Source organism: Lagopus muta, chromosome 8 (genome assembly GCF_023343835.1).
Source record: "Lagopus muta isolate bLagMut1 chromosome 8, bLagMut1 primary, whole genome shotgun sequence".
In the NCBI taxonomy this organism is placed as follows: domain Eukaryota; kingdom Metazoa; phylum Chordata; class Aves; order Galliformes; family Phasianidae; genus Lagopus; species Lagopus muta.
The window spans coordinates 30,318,985-30,336,300 of NC_064440.1; the positions used below are offsets into that span (position 1 = coordinate 30,318,985).

Here is a 17,316-nt window from a genome sequence, read left to right on the forward strand (position 1 = left end):
CACAAGAGGAAAGTAAATGCTGTCATACTACTTGGTAGTAAAAAACTTAGAAAGGAAGATAGAAAGAGGGAGAAAAGTTAGTGTGTGGAACAAAGGATTTGACATTTATATAAGATGTCTCTGTGCGTGTGAGAAGTGATGCGAGTCTGGAGAATGAAAAGTAATGAAAAGTTGAAAGAAACTGGGTTTGTTGCACATGGAGTTTGTTTTCTATATTATATTTTGTGGTGATGCAGTGAATATTGCACATCTTTTCATAGTTATCAGCCCACTTGGGGACATCTTTAATAGGCCTGTAAGCATTTTTTTTTTGTTGTTCTGCAAATGAAGGGATCTCAGTTGATCCTTGTATGCGCTGCTGCATTTCTTAGGCAAGCTCTTTGTAGTACTGCATATTTGTGATGCTGCCCATTACCAGCCAGTGGTACGCACAGTGATCTGTCCCAGCCCTCTGAAGGAGTTGGTACTGGAAGCATTTCTGTTTTTACTTCTGTTAATCTGTTTTCCATGACGCGACCGTATCTGATTTGAAGAGTGGTGGTCACGCAAGTATCAAAGAATAAGTGCAGCAATAGTAATTCTGTAAGCACTGCCTTACAGCAGCTCTGCCAGCATTCACAGGACAGGATTCACAGGTCCTATCAGTGCTTTAAATAGGTATGTGTAAATTAAACTTTGTTTATTGCAAAGTACAGCAACTTATGGATTTCAGTGTATATAAATGTGGGTTTTTTGGCTGCTGTTTTAAAAAACCTGAATAAACAGTGCAGTTGAGGTCTGTAGGAAGCTGTGAAGAGCTAGTGCTTCTATGCTTTAGAAGTAGTCTTAGAGAACCATCTTTCAGTTTCCTGTCTCACCTGTTTTAGGAGTCTGCAACTGCTGATGCTTGGGTCTTAGTTAAAAGCACCAGTAGGGAGCAAGGAATTCTGATGTCATGAAACTGTTCTACCCAGTGTTCAGTACATTTGTTCTGTGGCCATTATTTTTTAGTTTCCTTCATTATCCCCATAATTATTAGGAGGATGGAGAAATTCCTACACATATAGGTGTGAACTGTTGTGTAATGCCATCAGAGCAGTTTGGTCCAAAAATTAGCAGAAGTCCCTTCAGAAATAAAAGAGCATTTACCTGGTAAGGAGGATTTCCAAATTGCCCTGAATTGGCCTCTGTGCAAGCTTGGAGGTAGTTCACTTTCAGGACTAACATAATATGGTCCACAAAAGCCATTATAGTTAGGAAAAACAAAACAAAACAAAACAAAAAAAAACAAGAAGAGTCTTTTCCCCCAAAACTTATGTGACCAGAGAAGTAAGTGATTCTGTAGCTCTGCTTGGGGCTCCTGGAATTTCCTAACAGTGTAATACAGCAATTCACATTAGGGATGCTTGGAAAGGGTTGGACATTTTCCAACTTGTTTTTTTTTTGGCTGTACCTTGGGCTGAAAGAACCAAACCCTACCTGAGGGAATGAAATACTTTGAACTGTATCCCTATCTCTAAAAAGAACCAGAAATAACAAAATACCCAGTCTGAGAGTGCTAGCCCCAAGAAAGTAGGGAGTGCTAGAATAACAGGAAGAGGGTGTGTTTTTTTTGTCAAGAAATAGCCATTTGCACTGCCACTTTCAGCAGAGAGGAAGGATATATACATCTACGTTTGCACGTTCAACTTCAGTGTTGCAATGTTACAGCATCGTTGCAAGCTAATGGAATTTTTACTGGAAAATTTTTCTCAGGAGAGTCACAGATTACCAGACAATTTGTGGAATACACTTGTGCAGTGTATGAATGTAGGCACAATAATGTCAGTAACTCTATCTCAGACATACAGAGATGCATTTTGACTTCAAGTCAAGCTAAAGGGCAGGTGCTTAAGGTAAAAGCCTGTGTATTTTCTTGATGTATTAAATGCAGTCAGGTGAATGAAGTTCAAAAAAATCCTTATTTCTTCACTTGTTAATTTAATTTTTTTTTACCCTTTTGCTGTATGATTGAAATGGGAAGTGTCTGGAACTCAGCAAGGGTGACATTTATTCTTGGGAGAGTGGGAAAAGATTAAAAGTAGAAACAGCTGATGAGGCAGGACGGATGGCTGTGCAAAGAAAGTAGGAGGAAGAGAAACGTGAACATCTGCTAAAGCTGTACCAGTGACCCTTTTGGCTACGTTGCAGTTCCTTTTGAATTTGTTATTCAATAGATGTCACCGCTATCACTGAGAAACACAGCATGCTCCTGTGCTTTCTCTTTTGGCAATTGTAATGAAGACAAAAAGTTCTTATTTTTGCTGTTGCTTTTGCTGTTATTTTTGTTTGCTTGGTTTGGTTTATTTCATACTTTTTGTGTGGGATTGGCTTCTTTTTCTTGAGTTTTTTTTTCCCCGTTTTCATTTTTTTGTGCTCCCCTGATGTTTTGGCAACATGCATTAAGAAAAAAAAAAAAAAAAATTTTAGAGATATGAATTGCTATTGAAATTTGCCCTTCTCATCCCACTGATGGTCTTTTACTGGGAAAACAGGCCGGGCACCAGAACCGTTAGTTCTGAGGTTGTGCCCCCTGGCTTACAGTGAGTGGCGTTGAAGGATGCTGCATAGACTCCTGCCACCTTTTCCCACAGGTTAACTTCCATTACACTCAAAGTTAATCTTGGTCTAATAAAAATGCCCACTTTTCCCCACAGTAGAATTGTTGAAGATGTGTAACAGTAGAACAGTGCCTTGGGAAGCATTATTATTATTTTAAGAAATCTAACAGTGGGTTCTTCTATTTATTAACTTCTGTGCCTTGTGCATCTCATGTCTCCCAGTTATGAGAGTCCTGAGAATTTTATTAGTTTTTGAGCTCATGAAAACAGATGCTATATAAAAACAACCCTACTTTGTCAAGAGTACTGTCCTGCTACCTCATTCAATAACTGAGTATACTGCTGTCCATTGCTAAGAAAGATTTTAATCTTGCTGTGAAAGTGCTTGTCCTATCCAACTGAAATAAACTTTGAATGAATTCATCTGATGATGAAAGAAATGCTTTGCTGAAGTCCGACATGATTTGCTGAAATAGGCATCTGAATGACCCTCACCCTGCATTTTGTAATTAAATCCAATAGTAATATTTGGGAAGATAATGCTTTTTTTCCCTCTATGTATAAGTTTTTGTATTTACAAGTTAGTAATTGCAAGGAATAAGTAGAAAGCATTGTGAAAATAATAGACTTAATCTTTTATCACTTGAGGAGAATTAATAACTTAATGCTGGATACTGGAGTATTTGATATGAATTGTCTACAGAACCACTAGATACAGACTCTTAAAGGAACGGATCCAAAGGGTGACTTTTTATATTGTAAAACAGAAACAGTCATGAACTGTGAAGCAACACAGATGAGTTTTGCTGCTGTTCATACAATATCATATACGTAAAGAAATATAAGTAAGGTTAATCAAGGGCCATATCTAATCTTTATTTCAAATTTCTCATCCACTGTCTCTTGTAGCAAAAGGATTTTTGGAACTATTGTAGGGAAAATTATTTTGAACTTCTTCATGTGCAAAAAAACAAAGAAATGTAAAATAACAATCGCTATGTTCTACTCCATTGCTTTCTTTGTTCTGTTAACATTCTGTATGGCCTTTAAACCTCTGCAGATGTGCTTTCACATGTCTTGGAGAGAGCAGGGAACAATTAGAGTATTTCTTTACATCCAAGTAGTTAATTTTGATTTTTTTAGAACGCCAGTGTTCTGGTTCTTTCTCTCCCAGGTAAATAGGCACAACTAAAAATGTCATAAGAATTTTATCAGGTTTGAATTACTGTACCCCTTTCCCAATTATCACATACAATTGAAACCACATCATGCCATTACTAATATGGGTGTCTGCATCTGTATTTTCTATTCACTTGATGTTCAGTCATTAAACATGGATATTTAGATGTTTTTAATTAACAATGTGTTCAGTAACAAAGACCAAAAAGCTGCCGTACTGTGTGACAAATGGTGATTTCTGCAATTAGCACTTCACTGTAGTTCTCATCAGATGTGGATTTTCTAAAGAACTGTTGGATTGCATTGCAAAAATATTTTGTGTGTGTCAGTTGGTCTTCCTGTTAATCTTTTAAAAAAACTTCAAAACAGCATATTTGAAATCCAGTGCTCCACTGAATTACCTGGGCAATTTCCAGCAATCAGTATTAGAGGCTTGCACGCCAACAGTAAAAATAGACGGAGGATCACTGATGCAGTCTTGCTCTGGATTAAAATGGGGCAGCAGTAACTGAATTTAAAACAGGTTTCTTGTATTTCTATCAAGATTTAGTCTGTACAGCCTACAAAATGCTGTTTATTGAATTACAGTTAAGAAGACTCAGTGCCACTGTATTGGCAAAGTAGGTGCAGAACGCTTGCTTTTTGTGAATGAGATGTTCTAGAAGTACTATCTTTGTGTAAAATTCTCTGTGCTGGGCAATGTACTATCGCTTGTTTCTTGTGCACCACTTGTAGGTTGTGATGCTGGATAGGAAAAAAAAATCCAGAAACAAGCACAAGTATCATCGCAGGTCAAATGTGCCTTGAGTCAGGAGGAAGGTTTCCATGAAGATATTTGGACAGCAGCAGCCCTCTTGCTTCAGTAGCAGTTCAATCTTTGAATTAAGTAGGCAACTCAGATCTTGGCCGTTGGGACCTGTTAATTGCTGTCTGTCTGTTAGAGTTGATATCAGCTACCAAATTGAGATAAACCCTCTGAAGAAGTGGAATTAGTTGAGGCCATGGGTGGGGCCTTTCCTGCCTGAACTGTGAGAGATGGATGTGCTGGTGCAGGCAAGATCTGGGTGCTGGAATTTGCTACGGTGAACTGAATGCATTTTCTTCACGTGATATTGTGCATCTCCATGTAGGTCAAAAGACACTAGGTTGAATAAAAATTGGGTGGACCTCCACTGATTTGTTCTACTGCATAAAGAAAATATGAAGTCATTCATCAGTTGTTGCTTTCACGAAATAACTTTTTTTTCCTATATTTTTTTCTATGGCAGTTTGCATTAATTCAATCACAACATAAAATACACTGCGTCAGAAATAAAAATGACAAAAAAATGGATCACGTTCTTGCTGTTCTTCCTCTCGGCTACTTTGGTGAGTTTTATCATTTTTTGTTTTTTAAGTCAGTATCATTTGAGCAAGGCTGTACAGAATGCCATAGGAATTTTTATTTTTCTATAAGGTAATGATGTATTCAAATACAGTTTCTGCAGAGCAGGATTACTATCTGTCTCATGTCTTCCTTTTATTAACAGTACTAAAGGAACAGTAATAGTAATTGCCTCTGTTGAACCAAATGTATCTTTTGCTAGCATAGAAGTTTATGGTAGCAGGTGACATGTGACATATAAGTAGTGCTGTGTAATTTCATGGAAGAGTGGGGAAGACTTATCGCACAGATTCGAAGGAAATCCTAGGGACTTTTAATTTCTTTGCTTGCATGAGAAAGATACAGTATTTCTATCTGCAGATGTTTTATTTTCCGTGAAGCTTAGTTGATTCAGGTAAAACTTGCTGCTTCTTTAAAAATGTAGTTGAAAGTTCAAGATTGACTTTTGTGTGTGCAAGTTTTGTTTTGAAAAACTACTGCAGTGGATTTCATGTCATTTGAACACTTCTCTGTATTCTGAAGACTGACTGCTTCACAAGACCATAGATAAATGAGACAGCGTATAAGCTAATCAAAAGCTTTGACTGTATGGGCAGCCTTTTCATAAAGGATCATTTTGTTTCTGATCCAGATGCCTCTTAAAAGAATACAAATATCATATACTGCACTGTATGTTGAAAAAGCTGTCTATGCACTTGTGATTGTTTCCATGCTGTCTCTGCATTTTTTAATTATTTTTTATGAATCTTGCAGATATTTATTCCTCCATGCTCAATCAGGTGATATTTGCCAAGATTCAGTAATAAGAATTGTTAAATAAGCCAGAAGAACACAATATCAGATTATCAGTAGTAAGATTTGAAGATCACTTTGCTTCAGTAAAATTATATTTCAAATGCACTATTTTAAGATTTTGAATTTTTATTATTATCGGTTGGTATGTGAGTCGTAGTTTCAAAATTGGTTGAAAAAAGATGACTTGCTAAAAAAGTCTTTTTCCTCCTAGTTATTTGCCACTGCTATTCCATCTGAAGGTCATCAGAATATGACAGAGGACTTCGGTCAACTGAGTTTTACACGGAATAAAATTATGACAGCACAGTATGAATGCTACCAGAAAATTATGCAAGATCCCATTCATAGGAAAGAAGGTAGAGTTTACTTTCTCCCAAGATTTTCCAAAGGGAAGTGCCCAACATATAATTAAAGTAATTCAGGGTCCTGAGCCTTTATTTATTTTCATGTCATGTCTTGGTAGCAATCATTCTTTCAGGCTTTTTGTACAGTTTTTTAGAAACAACATTAAAGTAGTATGATGTATATCACCTGTCACAAATCTTTTATTTTTGATAAGAAAATGTTAAAGGAATATTCAGATTTTAAAAATTGAGACTGTTTCTGCATTATAATTTCTGAAAATATTAACTGGTTCTGGGGAGAAGAGGCAATTGCACTCTTTCACAAAATGTTTTTTTTCTCTTCTGAGATGTTTCTTTGAGGAAAACAAATGTCTGGAAGCCAGAAATGGATATGGGAGTGTTTATGTAGAAGCTTATGTAGAGGCCAGGGCACCACAACTTCAGAACAATATGGACAAATTGGAAAATGTCCAGATCAGGAGTAGAGGAAGTATGGTGTTTGAGTCTTCACGATAGTTTGAGGAGCAGGGAGAAGGTGGTATTATTTTTTTGAATAGAAGACTGAAGGAAGACAGAAAAAATATTTTTCCAATCTGTGGTCAGTCCTTCTGCATGTGTTCTGGGAAAGAAATTTGTTATAAAGCCCCAGCTGATTCTCAAAGGAAGTTTATTTTAGGTGTTCTAAAACAGATCTACACTGAGTACAGTGAGGGATTAAAACAGGCTCTTGTGGGACTCTGCAACATCCCTGACCTTGAATGGACAAATAGCTGCAGGTTCATCTCTGAGGAAGAGAAACAGTGGCTGCCTCCCAGATAGGCTTTCTGATTGTTTTTAGGATACCACTTAGTTTTCAGTGAGCTAATAAACACATTTATAGTTTAGGTATACATTCAAAATGTAAATAAATTCAATAAAAGGGTCTTGGCAAAATCGTAGAACCATAGAATGGCTTGGATTGGAAGGGACCTTTAAAGATCATCAACCCCCTGCCAGGGCAGGTAAGATTCAGAGATCTTTATTGTGCGTTTTTTGGTTTGAATTGGTTTACTTTGCTTTGCCCAGAGAATATTACCCTGCCGTGCTCTAGATCTCATGTGTTTTATGAACTGTAGGGATAGATAATTTAAAGAGGAATGGTAACGGATTTTAAAATGTATTCTGAGAAATATACCTAAAAGGAGGCGTTTCTATTACATGAAATATTAACTGCTGGTTAATTTTAAGTTTCCATTTTTATCTTTACGAAGCAAAGTGTGCAAATGAGAAACTTACCTTGTCCGGTGTTATACCTTATGTTTGAAAGACTGCTATGAAGGAAGAGTTATTTTATTACCAGTTGTCCACTTGTTTCTAGGTCCTTACTGTAACAGGACGTGGGATGGCTGGTTGTGCTGGAGTGATGTTGCTGCAGGAACTGTATCAGTACAGCATTGTCCTGACTACTTCCAAGATTTCAATCCATCAGGTAAGTGTGTGCATGGGCTTTCTACATAAACGTATTGCTTAATGAAAGGAGTTTTTGGGTGCTTGATGCCTACTCTTTGCCTTACTCAAGCCACTAATGCATCAGAATTTCAGTAGCTTCAAATGCATTGTTTGCACTTCACCTTTATCACAGAAAAGTGGAGAGCTTAGCTCTTGGTGCTGAGCTTTACCTTCTGAGAGGAAAGCAGAAATGTAATATTTTTTTTTTTACCTCAATTTGGCAGCCGAAGTTAACAAGTGTTTCTCCCACAAGTGAGTCTTTTCCAGTAAGTTGAACTTTGCCACTGTGTGAGCATGTGGAAAATGTCATAGACTTCCACTCTTGTCAGCTTCTGCTGCATTTGCTATTTCCCAAGGTCTTCTGGTGCCCGTTTCTATTTGATTTAATCATTATGTGGTCCTGGAAATTCTCCAGTCTGATTCTAGAGTGGTTTCTCTATTGATGTTTTCCTGCCTGTTCAATTTACAGTGGTAGGATGTTAGACTTCCATTTATATCTTGCATGTTGAAGTAGCCATTTAAGTATCCTTGTCACTTCATCTGGTAGTTCTGTAACAGCTTGATATATTTTGATTGTATTTTGTAGAGGGGAAATGTATTTGTTTGGTTTTCTTTTTTTTTTTTTAAGAAAAAACACATCATTAGTTGCCCTTGCCAAGCAAAAGCAATGGCCTCTGGTTTCTCAGAATTCCAAGTAACAAGCAGCGTCTCTCTAGTCATATTAATAAAGCTGTCATTTGTTTGCCAATCTTTTTCGTGAAACATGAGGATCAGGAAGTAGAACTTCACTGCTGACTGTTGTGTTTTTGCCTTGTTTCTTTTTCTTTTCGACTACTCTGACTGCCTGTAGAAAAAGTTACAAAGATCTGTGATCCAAATGGGAACTGGTTTAGACACCCAGAAAGCAACAGGACATGGACAAACTACACCCAGTGTAATATCTATACGCACGAAAAAGTGAAGGTAGGAAAGGAATAAATGCATGTCACCAGTCTCAAGAAACTCATCTGTGAAGCTTGAAAAATTCTGGCATGCACAGTGTCTCATCTAATAATTCTTAAAGCTTTACCTGTAATCTATTTATGTGATTTCACAAGTCTGCAGCCTTTCAAACATTAAATTGGACTAATAGGTTGAGAGGATGTGTACAGTATCTATTGTATGAGCTCATGTATGCAGGCTGTGATTCCTTCTTACACAATCTAGATAACTATGTTTTATCATGGTAATATAAGGTTTAACCTAAAGATCTTTCTTTTTCTTCTGTGTAAGATGATGATTTTTGTAATTGAAAACAAAAAAAGCAAATTTGTGAGGCAGGTTCCATAATTGAAAGCAGAATTTTGTTATTGGTAGAATTGAAACTATTAATTCAAGTAATTGATGGTAACGTCTTGTACGTATGCCTAACATAACTTTACCAGTTCTTCATTATTATTTTGCTATCCATCTAGCTTTTCATACTATAATTTGGCTGCAGATTTGTTTGATTTTTCCATTTAGTCTTTGATAGTTCGGAATCATTGTTAATTTTTTTTCATTCTTAAAACAAAACATTGGTACAAAGAAAATATCTTTGTAAGAGGAAAAAATTATGGGAGGAAAAAATGCGCGTTCATATGTGCAACACATTATTTCCTTTAAGAGATGTTTGATAGATGAATCCAATCTCAGATGGGAGTGCACTGAGCACAGTAGCAGAAATGACCACTTTTTATATAAATACTCAGAAAAAACATAGTGTGTATTTAAAAGCTTGATGTTTTAACATCTAAGAGAGAATTTCAAGTGTTTTAAATGAATCTGGTTTTTGCCCAACAGAAAGCGATTTTAGTAAGATGATTTGCAGGATTCTGGATTGGCTCATTATCAGTAAAGTTTTTATTTTCTGAATCCCATTACAGTCATTTTGTAAGTAGAAGAGATGTATAAGCATGTTCTTCCTTAGTAATCCTGCATGAATCACATGTGCTTCGTTTTATTCTTCTGTTGCAGACTGCTCTGAATTTGTATTATTTGGCCATCATAGGACATGGTCTTTCAATTGCCTCACTTCTGATTTCTCTTGGCATATTCTTTTACTTTAAGTAAGTACACTTAAAATTTTTTACCAAGTATTAGTGCTTGCCACAATGCTGGTTTCAATGTTTTTGAAACACAGGCCTTCCCAGTAAATTAGATGGAGCAACAAGGTGGAAAAAAAATCAGTATATTGGTTTGGCATTGAACATGCTGTTATAATAAAATTTTAGGTTTCTTTCCTCAGAAACCTAGAATTCCCGAACTGCAAATTAAAAATTGTAGCAGATGTTGGAAATGGGGAAAATGGCACTTAGAAAACACACCCAACTACTAAACAAGCATTTCTGATGGAGAAGGGTTGCTTATGTTTGTTTGTTTTTAATTATAACTTAAGATGTGGATATGTCAAGCCTGGGTCATACTAAAGAGTAAATGGAAACCAAAATACTTACGGTATATAAGTCACACACACATGGTGTAAAGATGGCATATAAGTCACATTCTGAAGTAAATAGCCACATAACACAATAAATTGTGAAGAAAATAAAGCTAAAAGCAACATTAGGAATGACAACTATAAAAATAATCTTAATTTTCCTTATTCATTGTATTATTTTTCTGAGAGTTCTGTTCTGTCCACTCTCTAGCAGTTACTATGTCATCTTACAAGCAAGCCTGAGTAGTGTGTTGCCAACGTAACCAATTTCATAACTTGGAGTATAGCGTGTGGGTCTTAAAAAATTGTCTGCTTCAGACTTTGCTCACTTTTTTTGTGTTTGTAAGACGATGAGGCTTAGTAGGAAGCTGAAACCAGTGTCACTGCAGGGTTGCCACATGAGCAGAGCTGAGGCGAAGCGCGGCGCTGTCAATGACGAGCTGTTCTCTGCCAAATGCTGCATTGCGTGGTGTCGGCTCTCCTTGTTAACTGGCACTCCTTTAATCATTTCTGCATCTGTTCTTCATTGGAAAAGGTGGATTTGCTCTATGATAGACAGATCCACTTCGCAATCTTAGCTGTTTCTCATCACTGTACCCTTCCATTTCACTCCATCTTCTTTTTTTTCTTTTTTTTCCCCTAATATGTAAATAGGAGTAGCACCTACATCAATAATTGCTGGGCTATTTCAGATTTTGCTTTTCTCTTATTCCAGACTTTGAGTTGATTTGGTAGGGGTAGTAGATATCTGCTGAAAAATTTTTCCATTTTTGTCAGATCTGGCAGAAGGTAGTGTTTCCAATTTAGTTATGCATTATTTGCCCAAGTTCTGGAATAGCATTGCAGTAAATTTCTTACAGAATGTTTCAAGTTTATAGCTCCTCTTTTTGAAATGCATTTAAAATGATTTTTTAGCTGTTTCTGACTACTTTTCGTATTTCCAAATTCACTTTCCCTCGACAAAATTCAAATTTTACATGGTCCCAAGTCCCTATAGGTTTGATTTCTTGCATTAAAAAATACAGTGCCTTTATTGTGAACCTCATAATAAAGTTCAACAGATGAAAAAATCTCACGTGGTAGAAAAAAAATGCATTGCCATAAATTTGTAAGGTAAAAGCTAAAAGCTTTTGAATACGATTTTAAAAGCTCAAAGACAGCGAATTTTTCTGTGCTACAAATGCAAACCGAGCCAATTTTATCTTAGTTTGTGGCAGTTCCTACAGAAGAAGGTGGTTTGCTTCACTACCATCACAACTGTTACATTTGTCATACCCTCCAGGAACTTTTTTCTCCCTTTTGTAGAAGGATCCTCTGTCTTCAGAGAAGCACATGGAATTAATCTAGACTCAAACACCACAACTTCTAGACTGTGGTTATGTTGGGATGTAAAAGGAAATTACAGAATTTAAAGGAAACTAAAGAAAGTTCTCTACAAGTTATTCTCTTGGGATGTGCAGTTCCTCTAAAGTATTTTTAGTACCAGAAGGATATTTAAGGATCTAGATTAATACCAGGATGTATTATGTATCAGCTGAAGCTTGTGTAATTATTCATAGCTTCTTAACAGGTGGACTTTCTTCTTTTTTTTTATGCTATTGTGTGGGGAAGCCTATGAATTTATTCTCTTAGGTTGTTTCCAGACAACATTTGCTGGCTTGCTGACCATTGCAGTATCTTCAGGTTTAATTAGAGAAGTGGGGTATTTCTTCATAGGAAAAATGACAGCTTTTTTTTTTTTTTTTTTTTCCCAAAAATCTTCAGCTTTTCCAACTATCAATTACTTGATTTTTCACTGATTTTTTTTTTCATATTATTACAGTTCTGTGCATTTTATTTTCAATTTCAATTTTTTTTCTTCAGAAAACTATCATTGGAAATATCAGTTCAATTTGTGACTTGTGCTCCTCAAGTGGATTTTTGTTTTAAAATGGGTTATACAAACTTGGAACTCCAGTCTTTCTACCGGAGAAATCATCAGTGAAGACAAGAGTAGTGATTTGCAGTGACTCTCCTTTCTCGTTCTGTTACATACTCAAAATTGTGCATAATTTCACAGATTACTTTTCTTTAAAAAGTTGTATGGTTATTTTCATTAAGAAGGAAAAGTGAGTTAACAGAAAACCTAAAAGAGCAGGGCACTGAGAAAAAGGAAAAAATCTGGAATGAAGGAGAAGCTGTTGACGAAGCATCACCCAGTGATCTGACAGCGCTTGCAGAGGTGACCAACACTGAACTTAGTGTGGACAAACACTGGATAAGACAGATGGAAAGATAGTGGGGTTCCTAAATCACTTTAAGTTCACCCAAGCATAAAGGCTAATTCCCCTTGGGTGTATATATGGATCTCACTTTTTTTTTTTGAATAGAAATTAGAAAATGACATCTTTTTTTCTTCTCGAAATAATTTTTCCTTAGTGCCAAGACATACAGAAGTGAAATTATAAATACATAATTATACTGCATAAAAGTACATAACAGGAGGGTTTTGTTGTTGTTTTTTATTTTGTGCCACGTGGGGTAAAGCATTCAATGGTAGGTTATCTTAATGCTGATCGTTAGTATGAGAATTAGATGACTAAAGGACAGTGTCACTAAGAAAAAGTCAGAAGAAGGAAATAGGAAGGATAACAGAAAAGGGAGGGGCAGGGAGTGTAATGAAGAAATGCCTTTATTACCAAAAGCAAATTTCATTTTTAAATGTCAGCAGTCTTGCTTTCTTGTTTCTTGTCCGGTGATCCTTTCAATCCTTTTCTGCATGGGTGGAGGTGGGTGTGGATGGGTGTGTTTGCATATTCAACAGGAACAGCTGCTGGATGACCCCGGGAGATGGCCCCGTTAGTTGTACGTGCTTTTCCTTGCCTCTGCACTGAATCTTAACAATAAGCAGACGGGCTTCCAGAGTTCTTCAGGACTTGTTTATACAAAACTGTTAGCTGGAATCCAGTGCTCCTTTCCTTCTTGCTATATGAACCGTATAGGAAAAAAGTGCAGCAAGATATATATATTCAAAGAATATAAAAACTAAGCATGTTTTGATAATCAAACTTCGTGTGTTGTTTAAACACACACAGATTAAAAACAACATTAGAAACAAAAGTATTTGTAAAGCCTAATGAAATACACTTTTCCACTTAATTTATATCACAATTTATTTCATTTAATTTATATAAAGTATGTGTAATTTCCTCAGTCAGATAAAGCTTGGATACTAGAAGATGGTTTAGGATCAGAGTTGATCTGTGTGCCACACTGTATGGCAGCACTGGTTTCTAGAGAGTTTTCTCTGACCTATATTTGGGGACATGAGGCTGGAAATGCCTTATGGCTCCAAGGTGTGACTTGCAGAAACTCCAATTTTGTTTGGTGTTTGTTTGAAAAAATCAGTTTCTTTGGAAAACTTGAATGAACAACACTTCTATCTCTGCAATGACAGTTAGATCTGCTTTTTTTTTTTTTTCTTTAGGGTGATGGCTAAGCAGAAATCCACTATTCCTATGCTCAGTGTTGGGTATAATTTAGAATCACAGAATCGTAGATCATAGAATCCTTACAGTAGGAAGGGACCTGTGAAGACCATCTAGTCCAACTCCCCTGCAGCTAGATCAGGTTGCCCAGAGCCTGATTCAGCCTCGCCTTGAAAGTCTCCAGAGATGGGGCATCAACCACCTCTCTGGGCAACCTGTTCCACTGCCTCACCACCCCCACTGTAAAAGATTTTTTCCTTATATCCAACCTAAGTCTACCCTCTTTGAGTCTCAAACCATTTCCCCCTTCTCTTTACTCTGCACTGGCAGCCAAAGCGGCTGGCTATTGCAAGCCCACCAAGATGCCTCAGTACTGCAGTATTGCTACATTTAGGGGGGAATTCTGACTTAGAGGTGTTCAGTCATAATCTCATGGATGGCAGCCTCATTCCAGTGGGTCCTCAGCCAAGGGCATACATCAAATGTCTGGACCTGTGGTTTCTTTCATACTGAGCAGGATTACTAGCTGGGGTTACAACAATACATCATCAGTGGGGTAAAACTAAGCTGTCTCACAATGGTCTAATTAAGTATTATTTTTATTTTTTTAATAACCCTTCAAAATATATTTTAGTCTGAAATTTTATTGCAATATTCAAAGGAAATGTTGAAAATAAACACAAACATTTTGCATATTGCATTTTTTAACTTTCATATTCTGCTTATAACTTGATTATAGACGAGCCAAGATAATATTTTTCACTCTTTTACTTATTTGGGCATTTCTCTAGCTGTAGGATTAGGGAAGAAAAGTGACCAATAATGTGAGTAAAATAGAATTGTCCTCCAAAAATCCTGGCAGATGTGAGTAAATTGAAACATAACTGACACAACTTCCTCAAGCTTGGGTGTGATGGTGAGTTGGAAGATCATCAGACACTAACAAAAGCAGAATGTTTTCAGAAACATGTTATTACCGGTATCCAAATTATTTTTAGGTAACCACTGTAATGCAAGTCCTTAGTTGTAAATGTATTTGAACTGAACATACTTGTTTTCCTCTTGTTGTCAAATGAACTAGAGATTAAGGGAAGGTATTACCTTTCACATCATTCTATTAAATTTGGACTGGAGTTGAAGAAAGGGTTGATGTAAGAGTGCATAATAAACAGCTTTAGTATTTCAAAATTTCAGAGTTGTCCCCAGTTACACATAGCTGCCCCCTTGTGTATTCATTTGTTCTTCTTTCTCTTTTCTAGGAGCTTGAGTTGCCAGAGGATTACTCTTCATAAAAATCTCTTTTTCTCTTTTGTTTGCAACTCTGTTGTAACAATAATTTCACTGACTGCAATTGCCAACAATCAGGAATTAGTTGCAGCTAATCCAGTAAGTGAAAGTATATCTGGCAGCTTTGTTGATTTGTATGCGAAACATTTCAGTGATGTAGAAGGGAGAAATGAAGCATGAACAGTTGATGAAATGCTGTGTACAGCAAGGGCAAAATGTTCAGTAATAATGTATCCATGCTACATATTGCAACAGATGTCAAACAGTGATTTGGGCCCTTCACATTTGAGGTTTTGAAATAATAAAGCAGCCTCAGAGACAAAGTGTACTGAAGTACTCTTCTGAATTTGTACAGATGACTTCTGCACTGAAACAACTGCAAGAAAGTAGCCTGTTGTCGTGATGTCAGTGAGGCTGTGACAGCCCAAGTTTGGTAGTGTATTCTGGCTCTCTCAGCAACTTTTTTAGGGCTTTTGCTTTCGATCTCGAGTTGAAATGAAAATACTTTTTGTCTCTCTCTCATTGGGTTAAGTGTGAATGAGTAGCCTCTCCTGCAAGGCTAGGAACTGAAATGCACATACAGATCCCTAACTGTGGTTTTATTTTTAATTAGATGTGGAAGATAAGTTTTAATTCTGTGACAGGGTAAAAATCCTTGATTCCAACAGCTTCTGGAAAAAGATCAATTCTCTCTTCTGTGAAAGCTCATAAAAATACTGAAAAACAGGCTTGAGTTAGCTGCTAATAATCATTAATATGTGAAGTAGCAGAACATGGTAAAACATTATTGCGTTGTTTATTTGGTTTAAGCTGGTGGACAAAGGAAGGGCAACTGATGTCATCCACTTGGGTTTGTGCAGGGCCTTGGACATGGTCGCACACCACATTCTTGTCTCTAAACTGGAGAGAAATGGATTTTGAAGGGTGGACGATTAGATGGATAAATAATTGGTCACAACCAGAGGGCTGTGGTCATCAGCTCTATGGCTAGATGGAGGCTAGTGATGAGTTGTTTCTCCCGAGAGTCCTGTGCAGAAGGACTTGGAGGTCCTAGCGGATGAAGAGATTGACGTGAGCCAGCAATGCACTGTTGTAGCTCTGAATGCAATCAGTATCCTGGGCTGCATTCAAAGAGGGGCGACCGCAGGTTGAGAGAGGTGATTGTCCCATTCCCCTCTACTCTGTCCATGTGAGGTCTCATTTAGAGTACTGCATCCAGGTCTGGGGCTTCCAAGCAGTTGGCCTTCCTTAGCTCAGAGAACAGAAAGCTCTGGGGAGACCTCACTGTGGCCTTCCAGTATGGAAGATGGAGGCTGATTTATTCTGCAGGCAGATAGTGATAGGACAAGGGAGAGAATGGCTTTAAAATAAAAGGGAGGAGTTTTAGATGACATATTAGGAGGACATTTTTTTCAAAGGGGGTAGTGGAGCTCTGACACAGGTTGCTCAGAGAAGCTGTGGCTGCCCCATCTGTGGAGGTGTTCAAGGCTAGGAAGATGAGGCACTGGTGGCTGGCAATCCTGCCCATGGCAGGCGGGTTGGAATTAGATGATCTTTAAGGTCCCTTCCAACCCAATTAATCAAGCACACTGATTTCCATAGGAGAAAACAGGAGAGAAATAACAGCATCTTATTTCTTATTTGCAATTTCACTCTTTTAATCTTAACAGCAAACTCTTACGTAACGCTGCAATTGAAGAATGTCAGGATATTCTGAATGAGCCTAATATTTGCAATCAAGAATGCTTATGACTAGAATCGGCCATATGAACTGTACCCTGGGGCTAATTTCAGTTGTGACTAGGTTTAAATTGGAAATATTGTAAGGATGTTCAGAATGTTTATCATTCTGTATGTTGTAACTGGTATAACTGCCAGAGAATTAGCTTCTTCAAACGGTGTTTTTTTAGTGCGTCTGTTAATTTGAGGGCTCCATTTTAACTGGAATGATCAAACGTGTCACTATTTGTGACAAAGGGAGATATTATCATTACTGCTTCCTGCCATCATGCTTGAGGATGTTTGCTTCTTATATTGGCTTAGTAAAAATAGACTGGCTATAAAATATGGAATTTTAATTCTATAAAATAAAATATTTTTTCCAAGTACTTCTCTGTGAGATTTTTGCAAATTAAGAATTCATATTGTACTGTGTTTTCTTTTCCACAGGTTAGCTGCAAAGTGTCAATGTTTATCTACCTGTACCTAATGGGTTGCAACTACTTCTGGATGCTGTGCGAAGGCATTTACCTGCATACCCTTATTGTGGTGGCTGTTTTTGCTGAGAAACAGCACTTGATGTGGTATTACCTTCTTGGCTGGGGTATGCAATTTC

General features: G+C 37.1%; 1 protein-coding gene across 5 annotated transcripts in view; it reads left to right on the forward strand.

The window, feature by feature from the left end:
- CALCRL (calcitonin receptor like receptor) overlaps positions 1 to 17,316 on the forward strand; it is a 67,547-nt gene that overhangs the window by 33,099 nt on the left and 17,132 nt on the right. For all 5 annotated transcript variants that reach the window (XR_007378703.1, XM_048953931.1, XM_048953932.1 and 2 more), the window contains 7 exons: positions 5,027 to 5,126; positions 6,149 to 6,293; positions 7,639 to 7,749; positions 8,620 to 8,732; positions 9,765 to 9,856; positions 14,954 to 15,080; positions 17,151 to 17,304. Coding sequence is in view for 4 of the 5 variants with exons in the window: in XM_048953931.1 (XP_048809888.1) it covers positions 5,076 to 5,126; positions 6,149 to 6,293; positions 7,639 to 7,749; positions 8,620 to 8,732; positions 9,765 to 9,856; positions 14,954 to 15,080; positions 17,151 to 17,304 (793 nt within the window). In the remaining variant the exon portion in view is untranslated. The remainder of the gene's footprint in view (positions 1 to 5,026; positions 5,127 to 6,148; positions 6,294 to 7,638; positions 7,750 to 8,619; positions 8,733 to 9,764; positions 9,857 to 14,953; positions 15,081 to 17,150; positions 17,305 to 17,316) is intronic.